Source organism: Oryctolagus cuniculus, chromosome 15 (assembly GCF_964237555.1).
Source record: "Oryctolagus cuniculus chromosome 15, mOryCun1.1, whole genome shotgun sequence".
Taxonomy (NCBI): domain Eukaryota; kingdom Metazoa; phylum Chordata; class Mammalia; order Lagomorpha; family Leporidae; genus Oryctolagus; species Oryctolagus cuniculus.
In genome coordinates this window covers 27,564,563-27,582,642 of record NC_091446.1, presented here as the reverse complement: position 1 = coordinate 27,582,642, position 18,080 = coordinate 27,564,563, and the positions used below count along the sequence as shown (strand labels likewise).

The 18,080-nt window shown below is 48.8% G+C and overlaps 1 protein-coding gene and 1 long non-coding RNA gene across 14 annotated transcripts in view; one reads left to right on the top strand and one right to left on the bottom strand.

Annotated features, from left to right (window-relative positions):
* The window catches only part of GBF1 (golgi brefeldin A resistant guanine nucleotide exchange factor 1), a 152,920-nt gene extending 135,223 nt beyond the window's left edge, over positions 1–17,697 (top strand). For 8 of the 12 annotated variants that reach the window (XM_008270405.4, XM_008270404.4, XM_008270402.4 and 5 more), the window contains 27 exons: positions 99–293; positions 861–1,050; positions 1,615–1,755; positions 2,059–2,147; positions 3,440–3,642; positions 4,043–4,166; positions 4,446–4,571; positions 4,842–4,924; positions 5,549–5,785; positions 6,063–6,156; positions 6,509–6,685; positions 7,379–7,443; positions 7,528–7,651; positions 7,842–7,913; positions 8,078–8,172; positions 8,404–8,557; positions 11,366–11,591; positions 12,634–12,794; positions 12,927–13,173; positions 13,292–13,497; positions 14,695–14,845; positions 14,962–15,092; positions 15,290–15,391; positions 15,665–15,778; positions 15,909–16,089; positions 16,232–16,360; positions 16,836–17,697. In XM_008270405.4, coding sequence (XP_008268627.2) covers positions 99–293; positions 861–1,050; positions 1,615–1,755; positions 2,059–2,147; positions 3,440–3,642; positions 4,043–4,166; positions 4,446–4,571; positions 4,842–4,924; positions 5,549–5,785; positions 6,063–6,156; positions 6,509–6,685; positions 7,379–7,443; positions 7,528–7,651; positions 7,842–7,913; positions 8,078–8,172; positions 8,404–8,557; positions 11,366–11,591; positions 12,634–12,794; positions 12,927–13,173; positions 13,292–13,497; positions 14,695–14,845; positions 14,962–15,092; positions 15,290–15,391; positions 15,665–15,778; positions 15,909–16,089; positions 16,232–16,360; positions 16,836–17,113 — 4,095 coding nt within the window. In that variant the 3' untranslated portion in view covers positions 17,114–17,697. The remainder of the gene's footprint in view (positions 1–98; positions 294–860; positions 1,051–1,614; positions 1,756–2,058; positions 2,148–3,439; positions 3,643–4,042; positions 4,167–4,445; positions 4,572–4,841; positions 4,925–5,548; positions 5,786–6,062; positions 6,157–6,508; positions 6,686–7,378; positions 7,444–7,527; positions 7,652–7,841; positions 7,914–8,077; positions 8,173–8,403; positions 8,558–11,365; positions 11,592–12,633; positions 12,795–12,926; positions 13,174–13,291; positions 13,498–14,694; positions 14,846–14,961; positions 15,093–15,289; positions 15,392–15,664; positions 15,779–15,908; positions 16,090–16,231; positions 16,361–16,835) is intronic. The other 4 variants (XM_008270406.4, XM_070057313.1, XM_008270403.4 and 1 more) reach the window with 1 other exon arrangement.
* LOC138845315 (uncharacterized) overlaps positions 1–17,947 on the bottom strand; it is a 59,111-nt gene extending 41,164 nt beyond the window's left edge. For both annotated transcript variants that reach the window (XR_011382302.1, XR_011382303.1), the window contains exon 1: positions 17,812–17,947. This is a non-coding gene — a long non-coding RNA (uncharacterized lncRNA). The remainder of the gene's footprint in view (positions 1–17,811) is intronic.
* Between the last annotated feature and the right edge of the window lie 133 nt (positions 17,948–18,080).

The window sequence follows — 18,080 nt, the reverse complement described above, 5'->3', positions numbered from 1 at the left end:
GCTTCTGCTTACTGTTTAGTGTTGTTCTGGTTCAATTTTCTTTCTTCTTGTCTTGGATCCTTTCCCCACCCAAACGGCAATTACTGGATTATTGCCAGATGTACATTAAAAAGCTCATGGAGATCATCACTGTGGAGAACCCCAAGATGCCTTATGAGATGAAGGAGATGGCACTGGAGGCCATTGTGCAGCTGTGGCGTATCCCTAGCTTTGTCACCGAGCTTTACATCAACTATGATTGTGACTACTACTGTTCAAACCTCTTCGAAGACCTCACCAAGCTGCTGTCCAAGGTGCTGAACACTGCTGCAGGCCTTTAGAAAGAAGGCTTTTTTAAAAAAAAGTTTTATTTATTTTTTTGAGAAGCAGAGATATAGACAGAAAGATGAAGAGACAGAGAGAAAAGTCTTCTATTCTCTGGTTCAGATGGCTGCAGTGGTAGAGCTGGGCTGATCTTAAACTAGGAGCCAGGAGCTTCTTCCAGGTCTCCCATGTGGGTGAAGGGGCCCGAGCACTTGGGCCATTTTCTGCTGCTTACTTCGGCTACCAGCAGAGAGCTGGATTGGAAGAGGAGTAGCTGGGACACGAACCGGCACCCATATGGGATGCAGTGCCTCAGGCAGAGGCTTAACCTACTATACCACAGCACCGGCCCAAGAAGGCTGTCTTAAGGAGATCTCTTTGGCGGCAGTGAGGATATTCCATACAGGGAGGGAAATGCTTAAGAACTAGGAAATAGGAAGAAGAAAGGCATTTTCTAAGAGCAATGTTAGAAGCTATCAGAGGTTTCGGATTTTGGGGAAATGATCAAAGTGTAAAATATTCTAATATTGTATCTAATGGATATGTTTACTTTCCAGAATGCCTTCCCTGTATCTGGTCAGCTATATACAACACACCTGCTGTCTCTTGATGCCCTATTGACAGTGATCGACAGCACTGAGGCCCACTGCCAGGCCAAAGTCCTCAATAGCCTCACCCAGCAGGAGAAGAAAGAACCAGCCAGAGCCAGCCATGAGGCAGTGGATGTCATCCGAGAAGCTAGCAATAGTGAGAGTCATTTCTTTCATGGAGGATCTCAGGGTTCTATGCTTATCTCTTCCCTAATCATTGAGTCCTTTCCCCTTTCTCTTTATATCACTTCCTCTGGTGTGCTTCCAATTCTGTGTTTCCAGGGTTTGGTGGTTTGCATCACAGGCCTGTCAGGCAGGTTAGCTGGACTCATGGACTTCTCCTTTTCTCTTTCTCTCCATTTTGATTTTTTAATAGACTAAGGGGAGAAAAGAGAACACAAATTCAAGGATATAGAACTTCTGTCCCTAAAAGCTCCACACTGTGCTTTCCCCCACCCCCAATATCTGCCTCCATTCTAATTAATTTTTTCTATCTGCCCCTTGAGATTGAGGGTGTAGAAGACCAGGGAAAGTGGCTCAGTAATTCTTTTGTTAAACTGTAGAATCTAATGCTTGGCTGATCTAAGACTGTGACCACTAGTTGGGGCTGACATGCTATGTGGGAACATGCAGGCTTTCTTGGTTTGGGGCTCGATTTCTCCTGCTGCTCTGCATGGCTTCCTATCCCATAATCTTCATGGGTCTTCTTCTCTCTTGCTAGCTGAGAGAGCAACCAGTGATGGGAAGGCTATAGGCCTGGCCCCAGATGTCCCAGGCCTGCATCTGCCAAGTGGAGGGCGGCTGTCAACTGAACTTGGAAAGCCAGGATGTGGTGATCTGCAGGAAGCTGGTGACTCTGGGGGTGGGTATTGGGTGTCCATGACCCTTGACTGAAGGCCCTGGTGCAGAGTGGAGGGAGGGAAACAGAGATGCCTGAAGCAGTGCGTAAGTGAGACTCTGTGGCTCACTATGCCTTCAAACCCAGAGTGAAGAATTAAATATTTGGAGCCCCCAAATATTTGGATATAGGACCTCCACAGAAGTGGAAAACTAATGAGGACGAGCCAGTTTCCGAGGCTCCTCCTGTTTCAGTAACCTTCCAAAAGTGATTATCTGCTGAAAGAGATCTAACGGGCTTTTCTCTCTCTCTTCCTCCCATTCTTAGCTGACAAAAAGTTTACCCGGAAGCCACCTCGATTTTCCTCTCTCCTGCCAGATCCACGGGAACTAATTGAAATTAAAAACAAAAAGAAGGTACATACATATATTCCCCAGGGCTTAGCCTCTGCCCCTCTTTGTCTGGTCCCCTGCAGGATTTCTGTCCTAGACGAGGAGGAGGAGGAGGGAGAGTCTAGCAGTTCCTCTATGGCTTCCTAAGGCTAGTCTTTGAGCCTGTTGGGCTTCAGCAATTCCATAGTCCTCTAGACATTCCCTATTGTGTGCCCCTGGGCAAATGCTGTATCAGCTGAGAGTCAAGTGTGACTGGTGAAGAGTGACAGAAGCCCTGGGAGTTGGTGTCATGTGGGTCACTGAAGGTTACTGGTCATCTCCAGCTCTGGAGTGATGATTGGCAATAAAAGGGAATTGACATTTATTCTGGTGCTTTAGTAAAGTTCAAATAACTGTTTGTGCTTTTGGTTTTCTTAACAGAAAGAAAACCTATTTAACCCTTTCTTTCTTTCTTCCTCTTACTGCCATTCCTAAATGACTAGTTTATGTGTGCCCTTGATTGCAGGGCTATGACCAGACACATAGAAAATTATCGTCCCAGTTCATCCATTGTGCCCTTGAGACTCAGGGGTTTTAAAGCTACACAACTCAAAAGGAAGGGGAACCCAGGCAGTCCATAAACAGAATTCCGGCTGTCAACAGATGCCAGCAAGGATTATAAAGCTAGAGAGAATTCTCTAGTCTCTGTCTTCTACTTTTCTCCTGATCCTCAAGTTGAAAGAGAGGAGGCTGCCACCTGAATCTTTTTAAAAAAAAAAATTATTTATTTATTTATTTGAAAGCATTACATGGAGAGAGAAGGAGAGGCAGAGAGAACGAGAGAGAGAAAGAGATCTTCTATATGCTGGTTTACTCCCTAATTGGCTACAACGCTGGAGCTGTGCCAACCTGAAGCCAGGAGCCAAGAACTTCCTCTGGGTCTCCCATGGGGGTGCAGGGGCCCAAGGACTTGGGCCATCTTCTACTGCTTTCCCAGGCCACAGCAGAGAGCGAGCATCCGGGACCTGAACCATTGCCCATATGGGATGCCAGCACTGCAGACGGCAGCTTTATCCACTATGCCACAGTGCCAGCCCTGCCACCTGAATCTTGAGCACTCAGAAAAGGAGTGACAAGGAGTGCCTCAGCCAATTTCAATTATATATGCAGCTGGGGAAAAGCTAGGGCTGGTCTGATTCAGACTTGCTTGTGGAGTCACTAAGAACACGTCCTAGGATCCTGTTAGGTGACCAGCTGTGGGCTCTAGTGGAATACAGTGTGGCCTTATATGATTTAGGGTGCAGAGTAGCTGTGATACCTCTAGTTTTTTCCTCCAGCTGTTAATCACTGGCACAGAGCAGTTTAACCAGAAGCCAAAGAAGGGAATCCAGTTTCTGCAGGAGAAAGGCCTTCTCACCATCCCTATGGACAACACAGAGGTAGCCCAGTGGCTCCGAGAGAACCCTCGGTTGGACAAGAAAATGATTGGAGAGTTTGTGAGTGACCGCAAAAACATCGACCTGTTGGAGAGCTTTGTGAGGTGAGCAAGCTGTAAGAAATACAGAACATATTGGGTGATCAGTCTAGGGAAACAAAACTTCCCTCCCTCAAAGCAGCCTCAGTCAGTTCCTACTGGTGACCCAGGTCACACTTCCTCTAAGCACTATTTATATCTCAGGGACATGAAAGGGCTTCTACCAAGATAGTTTTAGGACAGCACTGCAAAGGGATGAACTGGGTTCCACAAGGAGAGGTTTTTTTTAGGCAAGAGTTTGTAATGTGACAAAGAGTAAGGTTAGAAGTTGTATGAGGGATGACCAGGAGATACTGCCCCTTTGCAAGAGCCCTCAGCTTCCTCTCTTCCAGTAAGAGAAGTTTAGGAGGGCAAACATGGAGATTTTACATCTCCAGACACTTCATCCTTCTTCTTTTCCCTATAGCACCTTCAGCTTTCAAGGACTGCGACTGGATGAGGCTCTCCGCCTCTACCTGGAAGCTTTTCGTTTGCCTGGGGAAGCACCAGTCATTCAGAGGTTGCTGGAGGCATTCACAGAGCATTGGAGGGTGAGTTTGAGTGCCAGGGGCTAAACCCAGATCATAATTCAATTTGAGGGCTTCTATGGCCCTAGTTTTAAAAACCCAGCCATTGTCTCTTAAGAAGGCTGAGAGCAATGTCAGTGAGCTTTCCATGAAGAGACCAGCTTCTGATAAAGAGTTGGAAAGACACTGGCTATTCTCTGGGTGTTATCTTCCGTCAGCACCAGCACTAAGCATTGAGTGGGCAGTGAGGGCTTACCTGGCCAGAGAAGGGCATTGATACAGTGGGGCTCTTTGCTTTTTCAGAATTGTAATGGGTCCCCATTTGCCAATAGCGATGCCTGCTTTGCCCTGGCCTATGCTGTCATCATGCTTAACACTGACCAGCACAACCATAATGTTCGCAAACAGAATGCACCGATGACTCTGGAGGTAAGCTTGGGTCCCTGTCAAGGCAGAGAAGATCTAGCACAGCTGTAGCGGTAGCAGGAAGGACATGGATTTCCAGTAGGCATACAGACGGGGTTCTGTTCAAAGGAGAGGGAGGGATGGCTATTCCAGAAGAGAAACTGGGATGGAGAGCTGAGTTCTTTCACTTGCTGTTCTATATTACCATAGACCTAGGAGTTCCTTGTTGGGGTGGTGGGTTGGGGGCTGTCAGCATTGACACCAGAGGTAAAAAGCTTACTGACTTGTCTCTAGGAGTTTCGCAAAAACCTAAAAGGTGTGAATGGAGGCAAGGACTTTGAGCAGGACATCCTGGAGGACATGTACCATGCCATCAAGTGAGTATATATGGAGAACAGTATGATACCTCTGTTAGGGAGAAGCACATTGCTTCCTTTCCCAGTTTTTACCATTCAGACTTGAGTTACTCACATGCCCTGGATTTAGCCTTGAGACTTAGCTGGGCACTACACTCTCTGCCAACTCCTTTCTTCCTTAAAGAAGTTGGAACAATATTGAGACTCTAGTACTGGAAGTCAGGGTCCAAGCTTCTCTGCAGTGGAGCATTGTAGCCCCATTGCCTGGGTTTTCCTGTTTAGCTCACAAGATGCAGTCTCTGGTAGAGAATCTTAAGATGGGCACTGGAGGGTGAGGCTTGGGTCAGAGATAGGACACTGAGTTCTTCATTGTAAACCAAAAATGTAGAGTTGTTCATCCTCTCACACCCAGAAAGAACGTGAATTCTTACAAAAGCCCTCACTTAGAGACAGTGCTTCGAGGCTGAGGAACATTTCCTTCCTTTCTCTCTGGTCCCAGCAGTGGGTGGGAAGCAGACCACTGAACTGCAGTTCAAATGCTTTCTCACTGATGGAGAGCATCAGTATGGGCAAAACCCCTTGTCCTGGTTTGGAAACAGCCATGCTTACAGCAGTAAACGTGCTTCTTCCCTTTCCACCTGGCAGGAATGAGGAGATTGTGATGCCCGAGGAGCAGACAGGCTTGGTTCGGGAGAACTATGTCTGGAATGTTCTTCTTCATCGTGGTGCCACTCCTGAGGGAATATTCCTGCGTGTTCCTCCTGGCAGCTACGATCTTGATCTCTTCACCATGACTTGGGGTCCCACTATTGCTGCTCTCTCTTATGTCTTTGACAAAAGCCTTGAGGAGACAATCATCCAGAAAGCCATCTCGGGCTTCAGGTAGCCCAGCTTTGGCCCTAGTGTTTACCTCTTTCCATCTCTTTGACTTAACATGGTTGTGTTCAGACCTGTGACCCCTACTCTTTCTTTCCTCAGAGGGTTACCTCCTTAGTTTTTGGAGGGAGGCTGAAGCTTGGGAAAGCCCAGTCTTAAACAGAGTCAAAAATTTTCTTCCTGGGACTTATTGGGAAGAGCCCCATGCAATCCTCCTCAGGGAGGGGCAAGGACTGCCTGGCCTTCCAGTGACTCTGTTTCTGGGATGGGGGTGACATTACAGGAAATGCGCCATGATCTCCGCCCACTATGGCCTCAGCGACGTGTTTGACAATCTCATCATCTCTCTATGCAAATTCACAGCTCTCAGCAGTGAGGTGAGCAAAGGCAGGGATTGTGTATGCAGACCTCTCTTTTAGCCAGGGATCTACCCTTAGTTGCTGAGTTGGATGCCCTTAGTATCTTTCCTCCCCCTCCCCACTAACTATTCCAAAGCTTAGGCCATTTCTGTTTGTATACGTGAGTTGAGAATAGTATCCGTTCATAGAATGAGATGGGAGATACAAGAGCAGGGGAAATCCTTAACCAGGTTAACCCTTTCCACCAGTATTGTGGGGGATTGAAGCAATGCCTACAGAGGGACCCTTAGGGAACTATAGGCAGAGACCTAAGAGATTTTCCTTTCTAAACATCAGCTAGGCCCTAAGCCTCTTCTCAATCTCTTTCCAGTCTATTGAGAACTTGCCCAGTGTATTTGGAAGCAACCCTAAGGCCCACATTGCAGCCAAAACAGTTTTCCATTTGGCTCATCGTCATGGTGACATCCTGCGAGAGGGCTGGAAGAATATCATGGAGGCCATGCTACAACTCTTCCGAGCTCAACTGCTACCCAAGGCTATGGTGGAGGTAATTCTTAGTAGAAGACCAGTCAGTAATAACAAGGCAAGAGCCCTGCTGTTATAGACTGCCTGTATATAGATCTAGTCAATAGTAGCACTGGGCCTGATGCCTGCTGAAACTCATTAGAAATGCTTCAAATGTAGGCCAGCGCCACAGCTCTCTAGGCTAATCCTCCGCCTTGCAGTGCCAGCACCCCGGGTTCTAGTCCTGGTCGGGGCACCGGATTCTGTCCTGGTTGCCCCTCTTCCAGGCCAGCTCTCTGCTGTGGCCAGGGAGTGCAGTGGAGAATGGCCCAAGTGCTTGGGCCCTGCACCCCATGGGAGACCAGGAGAAGTACCTGGCTCCTGCCATCGGATCAGCGCGGTGCGCCGGCCACGGCGGCCATTGGAGGGTGAACCAATGGTAAAGGAAGACCTTTCTCTCTGTCTCTCTCTCTCACTGTCCACTCTGCCTGTCAAAAAAATAAATAAATAAATAAAAATAAAAAATAGAAATGCTTCAAATGTAAAACCATGAATCTTGGGAGATCGCTGTTAAGGAAGGCTGATAGAAGCCATCGTCAGTCACTGATTGGAGGAGGTATAATAGCATGGGGGCAGAGGGCTACTGGAAAAAATCCAGAGGACTTTGCTTGGGGAAGTTGGGGCAGGAAATGCAAAGGGTACATAAAAAAAAATTATTCTTGACCCACTTTTGTAGGTAGAAGATTTTGTGGATCCCAATGGCAAAATTTCTCTACAACGAGAAGAGACACCATCAAACCGGTAAGGGCAGACCAGAGGCTAAGGGCCTTGGGAAGGGGGAGAGTCAGGACTTCGGGGCTTACAGGACTTGCACCCTTTTTACAGAGGAGAGTCGACAGTGCTGAGCTTTGTGAGTTGGCTGACACTGAGTGGTCCGGAGCAGTCTAGTGTGCGGGGCCCCTCCACTGAGAACCAAGAGGCAAAGAGAATGGCATTGGACTGTATCAAGGTAGCTGCCTGCCCCCCCTTAGTGAGGAAATCCTAAAATCCTTCTACTGGACAGATGCTGGCCTGTGAACTGAAGAATAGAATCATTCAGGGCTTGTGACCAATGCTGACTCTGCCCTTTCTGGTTCTTGGGTACATTGTCTTCCCTTCAGTCCTTGTTGCAGACTCCCTCTCTCTTATGCCCCCTCTAGCAATGCGACCCTGAAAAGATGATCACAGAAAGCAAGTTCCTCCAGTTGGAGTCACTACAAGAGCTCATGAAGGTAAGGGATTAAAAAAAAAAAAAAAAAAAAAAAAAGGAAAGGGTAGAAGGCCTGGCTGGGTCTGGGAGGAGTGACAGAGCAGGGGTGCACGCCTCGGTTTCTATTAGGGTAGAGCCAGTGATGGCTTCTCCATGTTTGCTGTACTGCTGTGCTGTTCCCTCCAGGCTCTGGTCTCAGTGACACCAGATGAAGAGACATACGATGAGGAAGATGCTGCGTTCTGTTTGGAGATGCTGCTAAGGATTGTGCTGGAAAACAGGTAGGAGAAGACAGACGCGGGCGCTCTTTACACAGACCCTATATTGGGCTTATGCCAAAGGGATGGAAGACATCTTGTAAGCAACACATGAAACTGCAGACAATAGAGGTAGATTTTGCTTATTATACCTCTCTGCTTAAGATATAAAACCAATGAGCCATGGAAAGCCTAAGAGACTTATTTCCCACTGCCCTTGCTGAGACTATCTTTATTCCTTAATATTCTCTTCAGGGATCGTGTGGGCTGTGTGTGGCAGACTGTTCGAGATCATCTGTATCACCTTTGTGTCCAAGCACAAGACTTCTGCTTCCTTGTGGAGCGAGCAGTAGTAGGGTTGCTGCGCCTGGCCATTCGGCTGCTCCGAAGAGAAGAGATCAGTGGCCAGGTAAGCAGAATGCATCTGGGACAGCAGGCTAGTATATAAGGGACTAAAGCCACAGTGTCAGTTATTGATATGACCTGAAGCATGAGTGCTTTTAGTGCTGCATACCATGAGCCCAGGGACCAGGTACAGGGCTGATGTACTCTAACAGGAAGCATTTTGTACCTCTGTAGGCTGCTGTGAGTCTACTTTGTAGGGCTAGATTGTTGCTGCCTATACCTGGTTTCCTAGCTCTTAGGACCCTCCTGAGCTCTCTTATCTCAATTAGAAAAACAACCAGTGTAGAATAAGTGAGTTCAGAAAATCCATAGCATATAAGGCCAAACTACAAAAATTAATTATATATACATATTAACAATGAACACATGGAAACCAGCATTAAAAAATGCAACACCAGGGCAGGCATTTAGTCTTCCAGTTGAGACTCAAATAGGGATGGCCATGTTCTGTATCAGGGTACCTGGGTTCAATTCTCAGCTCCTGATTCTAGCTTCCTGCTAGTGCAGATCCTGGGAGGCAGGGGTGATGGCCCAAGTAACTGGGTTCCTGTCACCCATGTGGGAGACCTGAATGGAGTTCTGGCTTCAACCCTGGCCCAGCCCCAGATGTTGCTGACATCTGGGGAGTGAACCAGCAGGTAGGAGTTTGCACTCTCTCAAAATAAACAAATAACCAAAAAAAAAAATTTAGATCACTAATAGGTGATCTAAATAAAGTGAAATATCATATACCTAACAAAACATGTATAGAATTTGTACACTGAAAATTACAAAATGCTGGCAAAAGAAAAAATAAAATAAAATAAAGAAGTGTATGTGGATTAGAAGACTCACCATTGTAAGGATGTCAGTTCTTCCCAAATTGATCTATAATTTTAATGCAACTCATAAGAAAGAAGAAAAACCCAACAAGGGCAAATATTTGGCTTGGCAATTAAATCGCCCATATACCATACTGGATTACCAGGATTTGAGGATCTGATTCCTAGTCTCAGCTCCTGACTCAACCTGACTCAAATTACCTGCCAATGCAGATGCTGGGAGGCAGCAGGTGATGGCTCAAGTAGTTGGGTTCCTGCCACCACGTAGGAGGCCTTCACTGAGTTCCCCAGCCCAGCTCCAGCCATTGTGGGCATCTAGGAAGTAAGCCAGCAGATGGGAGTACACTTGGGCTCACCTACTCTCTCTCTCTCCCCTCTCAAATAAATTTTAAAAAAAAATTGTTTTAAGATTTTTTTATTTATTTGAGATGCAGAGTTAGAGAGAGAGACCAAGAATGATGTCCTCCATCCTCTGGTTCACACATGGCTGCAACAGCCGCAGCTGGGCCAATCTGAAGCCAGGAGCTTCTTCTGATTCTCTCAAGTGGTGCAGGGGCCCAAGGACTTGGGCCATCTGCTACTGCTTTCCCAGGCCATCAGCAGAGAGCTGGATTGGAAGTGGAGCAGCCAGGACTTGAACTAGCACCCATATGGGATGCTGGTGCCACAGGCAGAAGCTTAACCTACTACGCCACAGCACTGGCTCTGTAAATAAAAATTTAAGAACAATCTCAAAAGGTTATATACTGGGCCGGCGCCGCTGCTCATTAAGCTAATCCTCCACCTGCGGTGCCAGTACCCCAGGTTCTAGTCCTGGTTGGGATGCCGGATTCTGTCCCAGTTGCTCCTTTTCCAGTCCAGCTCTCTGCTGTGGCCCGGGAAGGCAGTGGAGGATGGCCCAAGTGCTTGGGCCCTGCACCTGCATGGGAGACCAGGAGGAAGCGTCTGGCTCCTGGCTTCAGATCGGCGCAGCGCGCCGGCTGTGGCGGCCATTTGAGGTGTGAACCAACAGAAGGAAGACCTTTCTCTCTGTCTCTCTCTCTCACTGTCTAACTCTGCCTGTCAAAAAAAAAAAAAAGTTATATACTGGGTAGTTCCATTTATATGTTTGTATGTGTGTGTATGTGTGTGTGTGTGTGTGTGTGTGTGTTCTAATTTGAGAGGAAGAGAGAAAGAGCTGTCATCTATTGATTCAGTCCCCAAATGCCTGCAACAGCCAGGGCTGGACCAGTGCTGGAATCAGAAGCCAGGAACTCAATGCAGATCTCCCCCATGGGTGGCAGGGACCTAATTAACTTGAACTACTGCCTGTTGCCTCCCAAAGTCTATGGTAGCAGGAAGCAGGAGCCAGGAATCAGACCCAGGCACACCAGTGTGAAACACAGGCATCTTAACCAGCGTCTTTCCCACCATATCAAGTGCCCACCCTTATATAAGGTTTGTGAGATGATAAAATGTTAGAAGTGAGGATAGATCACTAGGGGTTAGGGATAGGAAGGAGGAGATAGGTGTGGTTATAAAAGGGTAGCACGGAGGAGCCTGTGGTGCCTGGGACTATTTAGCATCTTGACTGGTGGATACACAAATCTCCATAGGCGACAAAATTATGTTGAAGTTAACATACCCAGGTTTACATACTAGGGAAATCTGTCAGTGGATTGTATCAATGTTAGTATCCTGGTCGTGGTATTAGACTATGGTTTTGCATAATGTGGTATTAGACTATAGTTTTGCATAATGTTACTATTTAGATAAACTGGACAAAGCATATGAAGGATCTCTGTATTATTTCTTGCAACTGCACTTGAACCTACAACTATCTCAAGTTTTTTAAGAATGGGGAGGAAAAAAAGAAAAGATCAGCAAGAGTGACTTTAAGTTGTATCCTAGACAAACCATCCTCACTGGCCTAAGGAGACCAGTAGGAAAGAAGACCAGACAGGAAACTGTGCGCCCACTCCCCAGTTCCTTCTCCCTACCCTCCATCCTAGGTATTGCTCTCCCTGCGTATTTTGCTACTGATGAAGCCCAGCGTGCTGTCCCGAGTCAGCCACCAGGTCGCATATGGGCTCCATGAACTCCTTAAGACCAACGCAGCCAATATCCACTCGGGCGATGACTGGGCCACCCTCTTCACGCTGCTGGAGTGCATCGGCTCAGGTGTGAAGCCTCCAGCTGCTCTGCAGGCCACAGCCAGAGCTGATGCATCTGACACTGGTAAGCCCTTTCCCAGGGAGACTCAAACTGGCAGATAAACAATAACTCGAGAAGTTGGGACAGGGAAACGAAACACAGGTTACTGCATTTGGCAGGTTAAACACCCTTGGCTTCTGCCATCTGCTTCCAGAGTTTCCAGTTCTGTCTAGCCAGTACCTACAGATTAAATAGCATGAAGGCAAATAGACAATGCAGAAGGCTATGAAGCCAGGCTTCCTACTGTCCTGAGGATTCTTTGCCCAGAAACTGTCCACACTCCCTTCTCCTGACAGCTGCTACGAGATGCCATCAGGAGCCCAAATTAGCCTGCTGCCCTATATGGTCAAGAAAGAAGCTGTGAGGCAAGCATTTGGCATAGTGTTAAAGACATCTCTTGGGACACCACATCCCATATCTCAGTGCCTGGGTTCCAATCCTGGCTCTGCTTCTGATGCCAGCTTCCTGCAAAGCTGTAACCTGGAAGGAAGCAGTTGATGGTGCAAGTATTTAAGTCCCTGCCCCACAGCATGGGAGTACTGGATTGAGTTCCTAACTCCTGACTTTGACTGGTCCAGCCCTAACGATTGTGGGCATTTGTGGAGTGGATGAGACAGTGTCTGTCTGTCTGTCTCTCTCCCTCCCTCCCCCCCTCCCTTTCAAGTAAAGAAATAACAATTTTTTAGAAAGCTTTTATTTAATAAATATAAATTTAATAGGTACAGCTTTTGGAATATAGCAGTTCTTCCTCCCCCCGATACCTGCCCTCCCACCCCTACTCCTGTCCCACCTCCTACTCCCTCTCCCATCCCATTGTTCATTAAGATTCATTTTTAATTGTCTTTATATACAAAAGATCAACTCTATACAAAGTAAAGATTTCAAGATGGAATTTTTTAAAGAAGAGAAGTTGTTCAGGCTTCAGCTGTCTGGTGACAGGACTGAAATTAAGCCAGGCCAGAGAGAGGGAAAGCCAGCCAAGCACCTTCATCTGAGAGCCTAAATTATCCCTTTTCCCAGTGTCCCATCTCCACCCTAACTCTGCCCTTCTTCCTGCCTGACTTAGGGGCCCAGTCAGACAGTGAGCTCCCGTCCTACCATCAAAATGATGTGAGCCTGGACAGAGGATACACTTCTGACTCAGAGGTCTACACTGACCATGGCAGGCCTGGCAAGATACACCGATCAGCCACAGATGCTGATGTAGTCAACAGTGGTTGGTTAGTGGTAAGTGAGGGTATGGCAGATGGGTGAGTTCTTCCCTCCTGGACCTGTGGGAAAGGCTCTTGTCCTCTGAAAGGGCACCTGAAGGCAGTTAGGGCTCAAGCATGGGTCTCCAGCTGCTCTGTGTGTTTGCAGGTGGGGAAAGACGACATTGACAATGCCAAGCCAGGCTCAGGACCCAGCCGGCCAGGCCCTTCACCTCTGGTCAATCAGTATAGCCTTACAGTGGGGCTGGATCTGGGGCCACATGACACGAAGTCCCTCCTTAAGTGTGTGGAATCACTGTCCTTCATTGTACGTGACGCTGCCCACATCACACCTGACAACTTTGAGCTCTGTGTCAAGACTCTGCGCATCTTTGTGGAAGCCAGTCTGAATGGCGGTAGGTCATCTGATAGGGGGCAATTGAGTAACCAAGTAAATATACAGGTCGGGGGCGAGGGGGAGAAAAGGTAGGGCATTTGCGAATGTGGAATTGTGACCTGAGTCGCTCTACTCAGGATGCAAGTCCCAGGAGAAACGTAACAAGAGTCACAAATATGACAGCAAAGGGAACCGCTTCAAGAAGAAATCCAAGGAGGGCTCAATGCTTCGGAGACCTCGAACCTCTAGCCAACATGCCACGCGGGGCGGGCACAGTGATGAAGATGAGGATGAAGGTGTGCCCGCCAGCTACCATACGGTGTCTTTACAGGTCAGTCAGGACGTAAGTATGGCACCCTTTACTTCCTCTCCTCCCGTGTACCTGCGACTGGGACCAGGTGGGGCCAGGGAGAGCCAGGGCTGATGGGAAGGGCTCATGTATTCCAGCCCAGACCCTCAATCACCATCTCTACAGTAAACCCCTTATCCGGGTCCACCTGTATGTCTTTGTCCACATAAATTTGTTTTTAAATTAATGTTTGTTTATTTTTTGAATAGGTAATTTATACAAATGGTATAAAGTTCAAAAGGTACAAAAGGGTAAGATACAGTTAGTTTCCATTCTTTTACTGACTCCAGTCACTAAGTTCTCCTTGCTAGGCAAATGCTGTCACCAGTTCTTTATCAATCCTCCCAAAATTATTCTTGTCTATCCAGGCATATAAAATTTATTTTGTGGGCAGAGTTTACAACATCAAATAAATGGAGAACCAATTTCTTTAAGTATTAAATCTGGTCAGATACTATTAACCATCAGCATCTCTGAGTCTAAGTTTAGCTTTTTGTTTTCAAAGTGAGATTAGCAAGATGAAGCATTCTCTGTCATCAGAAGGTGTGAACTAGAATTGACAAGAAAGCAAGAGCTAGCAATTGGCACAGTGGTTGGGCTGCCACTAGGGAGACCTGCATCTCACATCAGAGTGCCACTTGGAGTCCTGGCACCTCTGCTTCTGGCCCAGCTTCATGCCAGTATACACCTTGGGAGACAGCAGATGATAGTTCAAGAGCTTGGGCCCCTATCACTCTCATGGGAAAACCCAACTGAGTTCCAGACTCCTGGCATTTTCCCATTTTCCTGGCCCAGCCAGGAAAATTACAGGCATTTGAGGAATGAACCAGTGGATAGAACTTTTTGTGGTTCTGTGTGTGTGTGTTTCTCTCCCTTACAAAATAAATGTAAATAACATTAAAAAAGAAGAAGAAGAATTGGAAGTGCCTTGCTCACAGTATCACAGTGTTGTTAAATGCTTCTTCCATACATTTCATCAAATCTCTTCTACCATGAGGAACACCTGACAGAGATGGGGCCAGGACTGGAGCAACCAGCTCATCAAGTCAAGGAAAAGAGAATTGCAAGAGAGTAGAGTGTGGCCTGACTGGGACTAGGAGCCCCTTGAGGACTCAGTCAGGGACAGAGGGGGTGGGGGGAAGGGTCCATCAGACCTAACCCCACTCAAATCTGCCCCTCCTGTGATCACAGTTGCTAGACCTGATGCACACCCTGCACACGCGGGCAGCTTCTATCTACAGCTCATGGGCGGAGGAGCAACGCCATCTGGAGACAGGTGGCCGGAAGATCGAAGCAGATTCACGCACGCTCTGGGCCCACTGCTGGTGCCCTTTACTACAGGGTAAAGCTGGGGGATCAGATAGGGTGGAGGCAGAAGTGGAGCTGGAGCAGGGTGGGGAAGGGAGGTGTGCCAGGATCAAGATGCTTGGAGGGTCCTGACCCTGCTCTCACTCTCAGGCATTGCCTGCCTGTGCTGTGATGCCCGGCGCCAGGTGCGGATGCAGGCACTAACCTATCTGCAGCGGGCACTACTGGTACATGATCTGCAAAAACTTGATGCCCTGGAGTGGGAGTCCTGCTTTAATAAGGTAGGACTTGCTATTGGTCTCAAAGTTCAAATCCCTAACACAAAGCCAGGCACCCTGAAGAGCCTGTCATGTCAGTCTTCAGCCTGCACCGCTCCTTCCCTTCTGTTCTGTGCCCAGCCACTCCAGCCCCTGGATTCCTGGGGGCAAGGCTGCCTGACTGACCCTGCTGGGAGACACTGAAGGTATTTATCCACCAGGTGCTGTTTCCTCTATTGACCAAGCTCTTGGAGAACATTAGCCCTGCAGATATCGGTGGGATGGAGGAGACCCGGATGAGGGCTTCCACACTGCTCTCTAAGGTATTGCTCATCACCCACCTGTCCTCTCCACACCTGCCTTTTCTCAAGGAGAGGAGCCAGGGCTTCTGGTAGGACCTAGAGATGCAATGTAGGTTCTCAGGACCCCCATTTTTAGAAAATGAGCAGGACCCGGGACCTGGGAGGATTCTGGATTTCAAGAGTCTCTGATCTTGAGATTCATGTGCAAGTTAGAACAGGCTTGCCTTCTGACCCTGGAGAGCGGTGCAGAAGGCTGCTGTATTACACTTGGCTGAAGGGGCTGGCTGGCCATAGGTCTTCCTGCAGCACCTGTCTCCACTGCTGTCCCTCTCTACCTTTGCGGCCCTCTGGCTCACCATCCTGGACTTCATGGACAAGTACATGCATGCAGGCTCCAGTGACTTACTGGTATGTTCTACCTCACCTTGACCCCCATTGCCTACCTCCTTTCCCACTGGTGGGAAGACTTTCTTTCTGCCCTTTGCCATCCTCACCTATACCCCTTTCCCTCTTCTCCTGGCCCCACTACCACCTGCAGTCAGAGGCCATCCCTGAGTCTCTGAAGAACATGCTTCTGGTGATGGACACAGCGGAGATTTTCCACAGCGCAGACACACGAGGAGGCAGCCCCTCAGCCCTCTGGGAGATCACCTGGGAGCGCATTGACTGTTTCCTGCCCCACCTACGAGATGAGCTCTTTAAGCAGACTGTCATCCAGGGTAGGGGGCTCAGCCCAGCTTCATTAAAGAGTCCCCCAAGCTGAATTAGTTCTGTGTGCCCCCAGTGGGTGGAAAGGCTGGTGGGTAGCCAAGGCTCTGATGGAAAGAAAGAGTTGCCATCTGAGTTCCCTGTCCTCCCCAGACCCCATTCCCATGGAGCCTCACAGCCAAAAACCTCTGATCTCCGCCCACCTGGCTCCTGCTGCTGGTGACACCAGGACACCTGGCCACCCACCTGCCCCAGAGATACCCTCTGAGCTGGGGGCCTGTGGTGAGTCTCTCAAGGCGAGCTTGTTCTGAGGGTTGTGCAGGAAGCAGGAGGCCTAAGGGGAGGCCCAGGGTACCTTAGGATTGCTGCTGAGTAAGGACTGGGAGCCAGGGGAGGGAGGCAACCAGAGAATCCTGTTTGCCGACTGTTCCTATGGAGAACGGCAGGACTGAAGAAGCTATTACGAACTCACTGCTTGAGCCTCTTGGCTCTTGGCTCTGGGAGGAGAGGGCTGGGTCATACTTGGAAGGAACACACAGAGGTTTCCCTTAAAGGATTCTAGTAAAGACTGACCAGAATTAACCTGACAATGGGTGCAGCAAAACAATGGGGGGCTAGATAGAAGGTAGCTAAAACCGAAATGAGTTTCAAGGGGAGCCTCCCACATGGCCTGGGATGGTAATCAGGAGGAACAGAGGTTTGATGCCAGCTGGGGAGTGAGAGTTGTCTGACTGCAGCCACCTTGCTCTCCTTACAGACTTGGAGAAGCCTGACCCACGAGCCACCAGCAGCAGCTCCCCGGGATCACCAGTGGCCTCTAGCCCCAGCAGGCTGAGCCCTACCCCAGATGGGCCAACGCCACTGGCTCAGTCCCCTCTGATCCTACAACCCTTGGCCTCCCCACTGCAGGTTGGCGTGCCACCCATGACTCTGCCTATCATTCTCAACCCTGCACTCATTGAAGCCACCTCTCCGGTGCCCCTCCTGGCCACTCCACGCCCCACAGACCCCATATCCACCTCCGAGGTCAACTAAGGCAGGTCCCTCAGATACCAGGACAGATACTTCCCATCAGGCTATCCCTGCCCCGCCTTCCGGCTGTTCCAGGGGCCACAGTCCCTTCAGGCCCAGTCTAGTCCAAGCTGCTATTGCTGCCACTTGGATTGAGAAAAAGAACTCCTGTAGCCTCTGCTGGGACCCACTTCCGACTGCAGGACCTTCTTCCTCCTCTGCTCTCCAGTCCTCGGCGTCTAACCTGAGAGCACCCTCAAGTGTCACCTGCAGTGTTTATCTCCAGCTGGCAGCTCTTGGGAGGCATCACTGTGCCAACCCTTCAATGCCCGCCCATGTATCCTCCTGCCCATGGTCAGGCATTGAGAGCCAAGCCCAACCACTCTGCACTTTCTTTCCCTCCCCCAGCACCATGCCCATCAGCCCTGGGCCACCTCCTCCAGTGCTTCCTCTTTTATTAATTAGTCGGTCAGTTTAGAAAGTTGATTGGCACCGTAGATGGTGAGCTGGTGGAGCTGATTGGGGGACTGCCTGCAGGAGCATGTACATATAGAAAAACAGGACAACAACGGACTTTTTATGATGTAATAAATGTCTTAGTACCAACATCCTTGGCTTTTCCTCTAGTTTTCTCCTTGAGTTTAAGAGTCAGGGCACTGTGTTGTTGGGATGCCTGGGGCTTGGGCCTTATGCAAACAGAGGCAAAGTGAAGAAAAGCTTACCAGTAGCTGGCCCAGCTGGTGCCTGGGTCAGGATTCTTTCACTGCTGCTGCCATACCTGTGCCGTAGCAGTGCACTTTTGTCACCAGAGGTGTTCCAGGGGCTTGGGTAATTGTCCTTTTCCATAACTGCTCCAAGGGAGATATCTGATACAGCTTTGCCTGAGAGCAGAGGGAAGATAAGCAAAAGCTGAGTTGAGTTCTTTAGAAGCCTCCCATCGGAGCTGCCTCTCAGTCCCAGAGCACAAAGACACCCATGGGGCTTAAGAGGG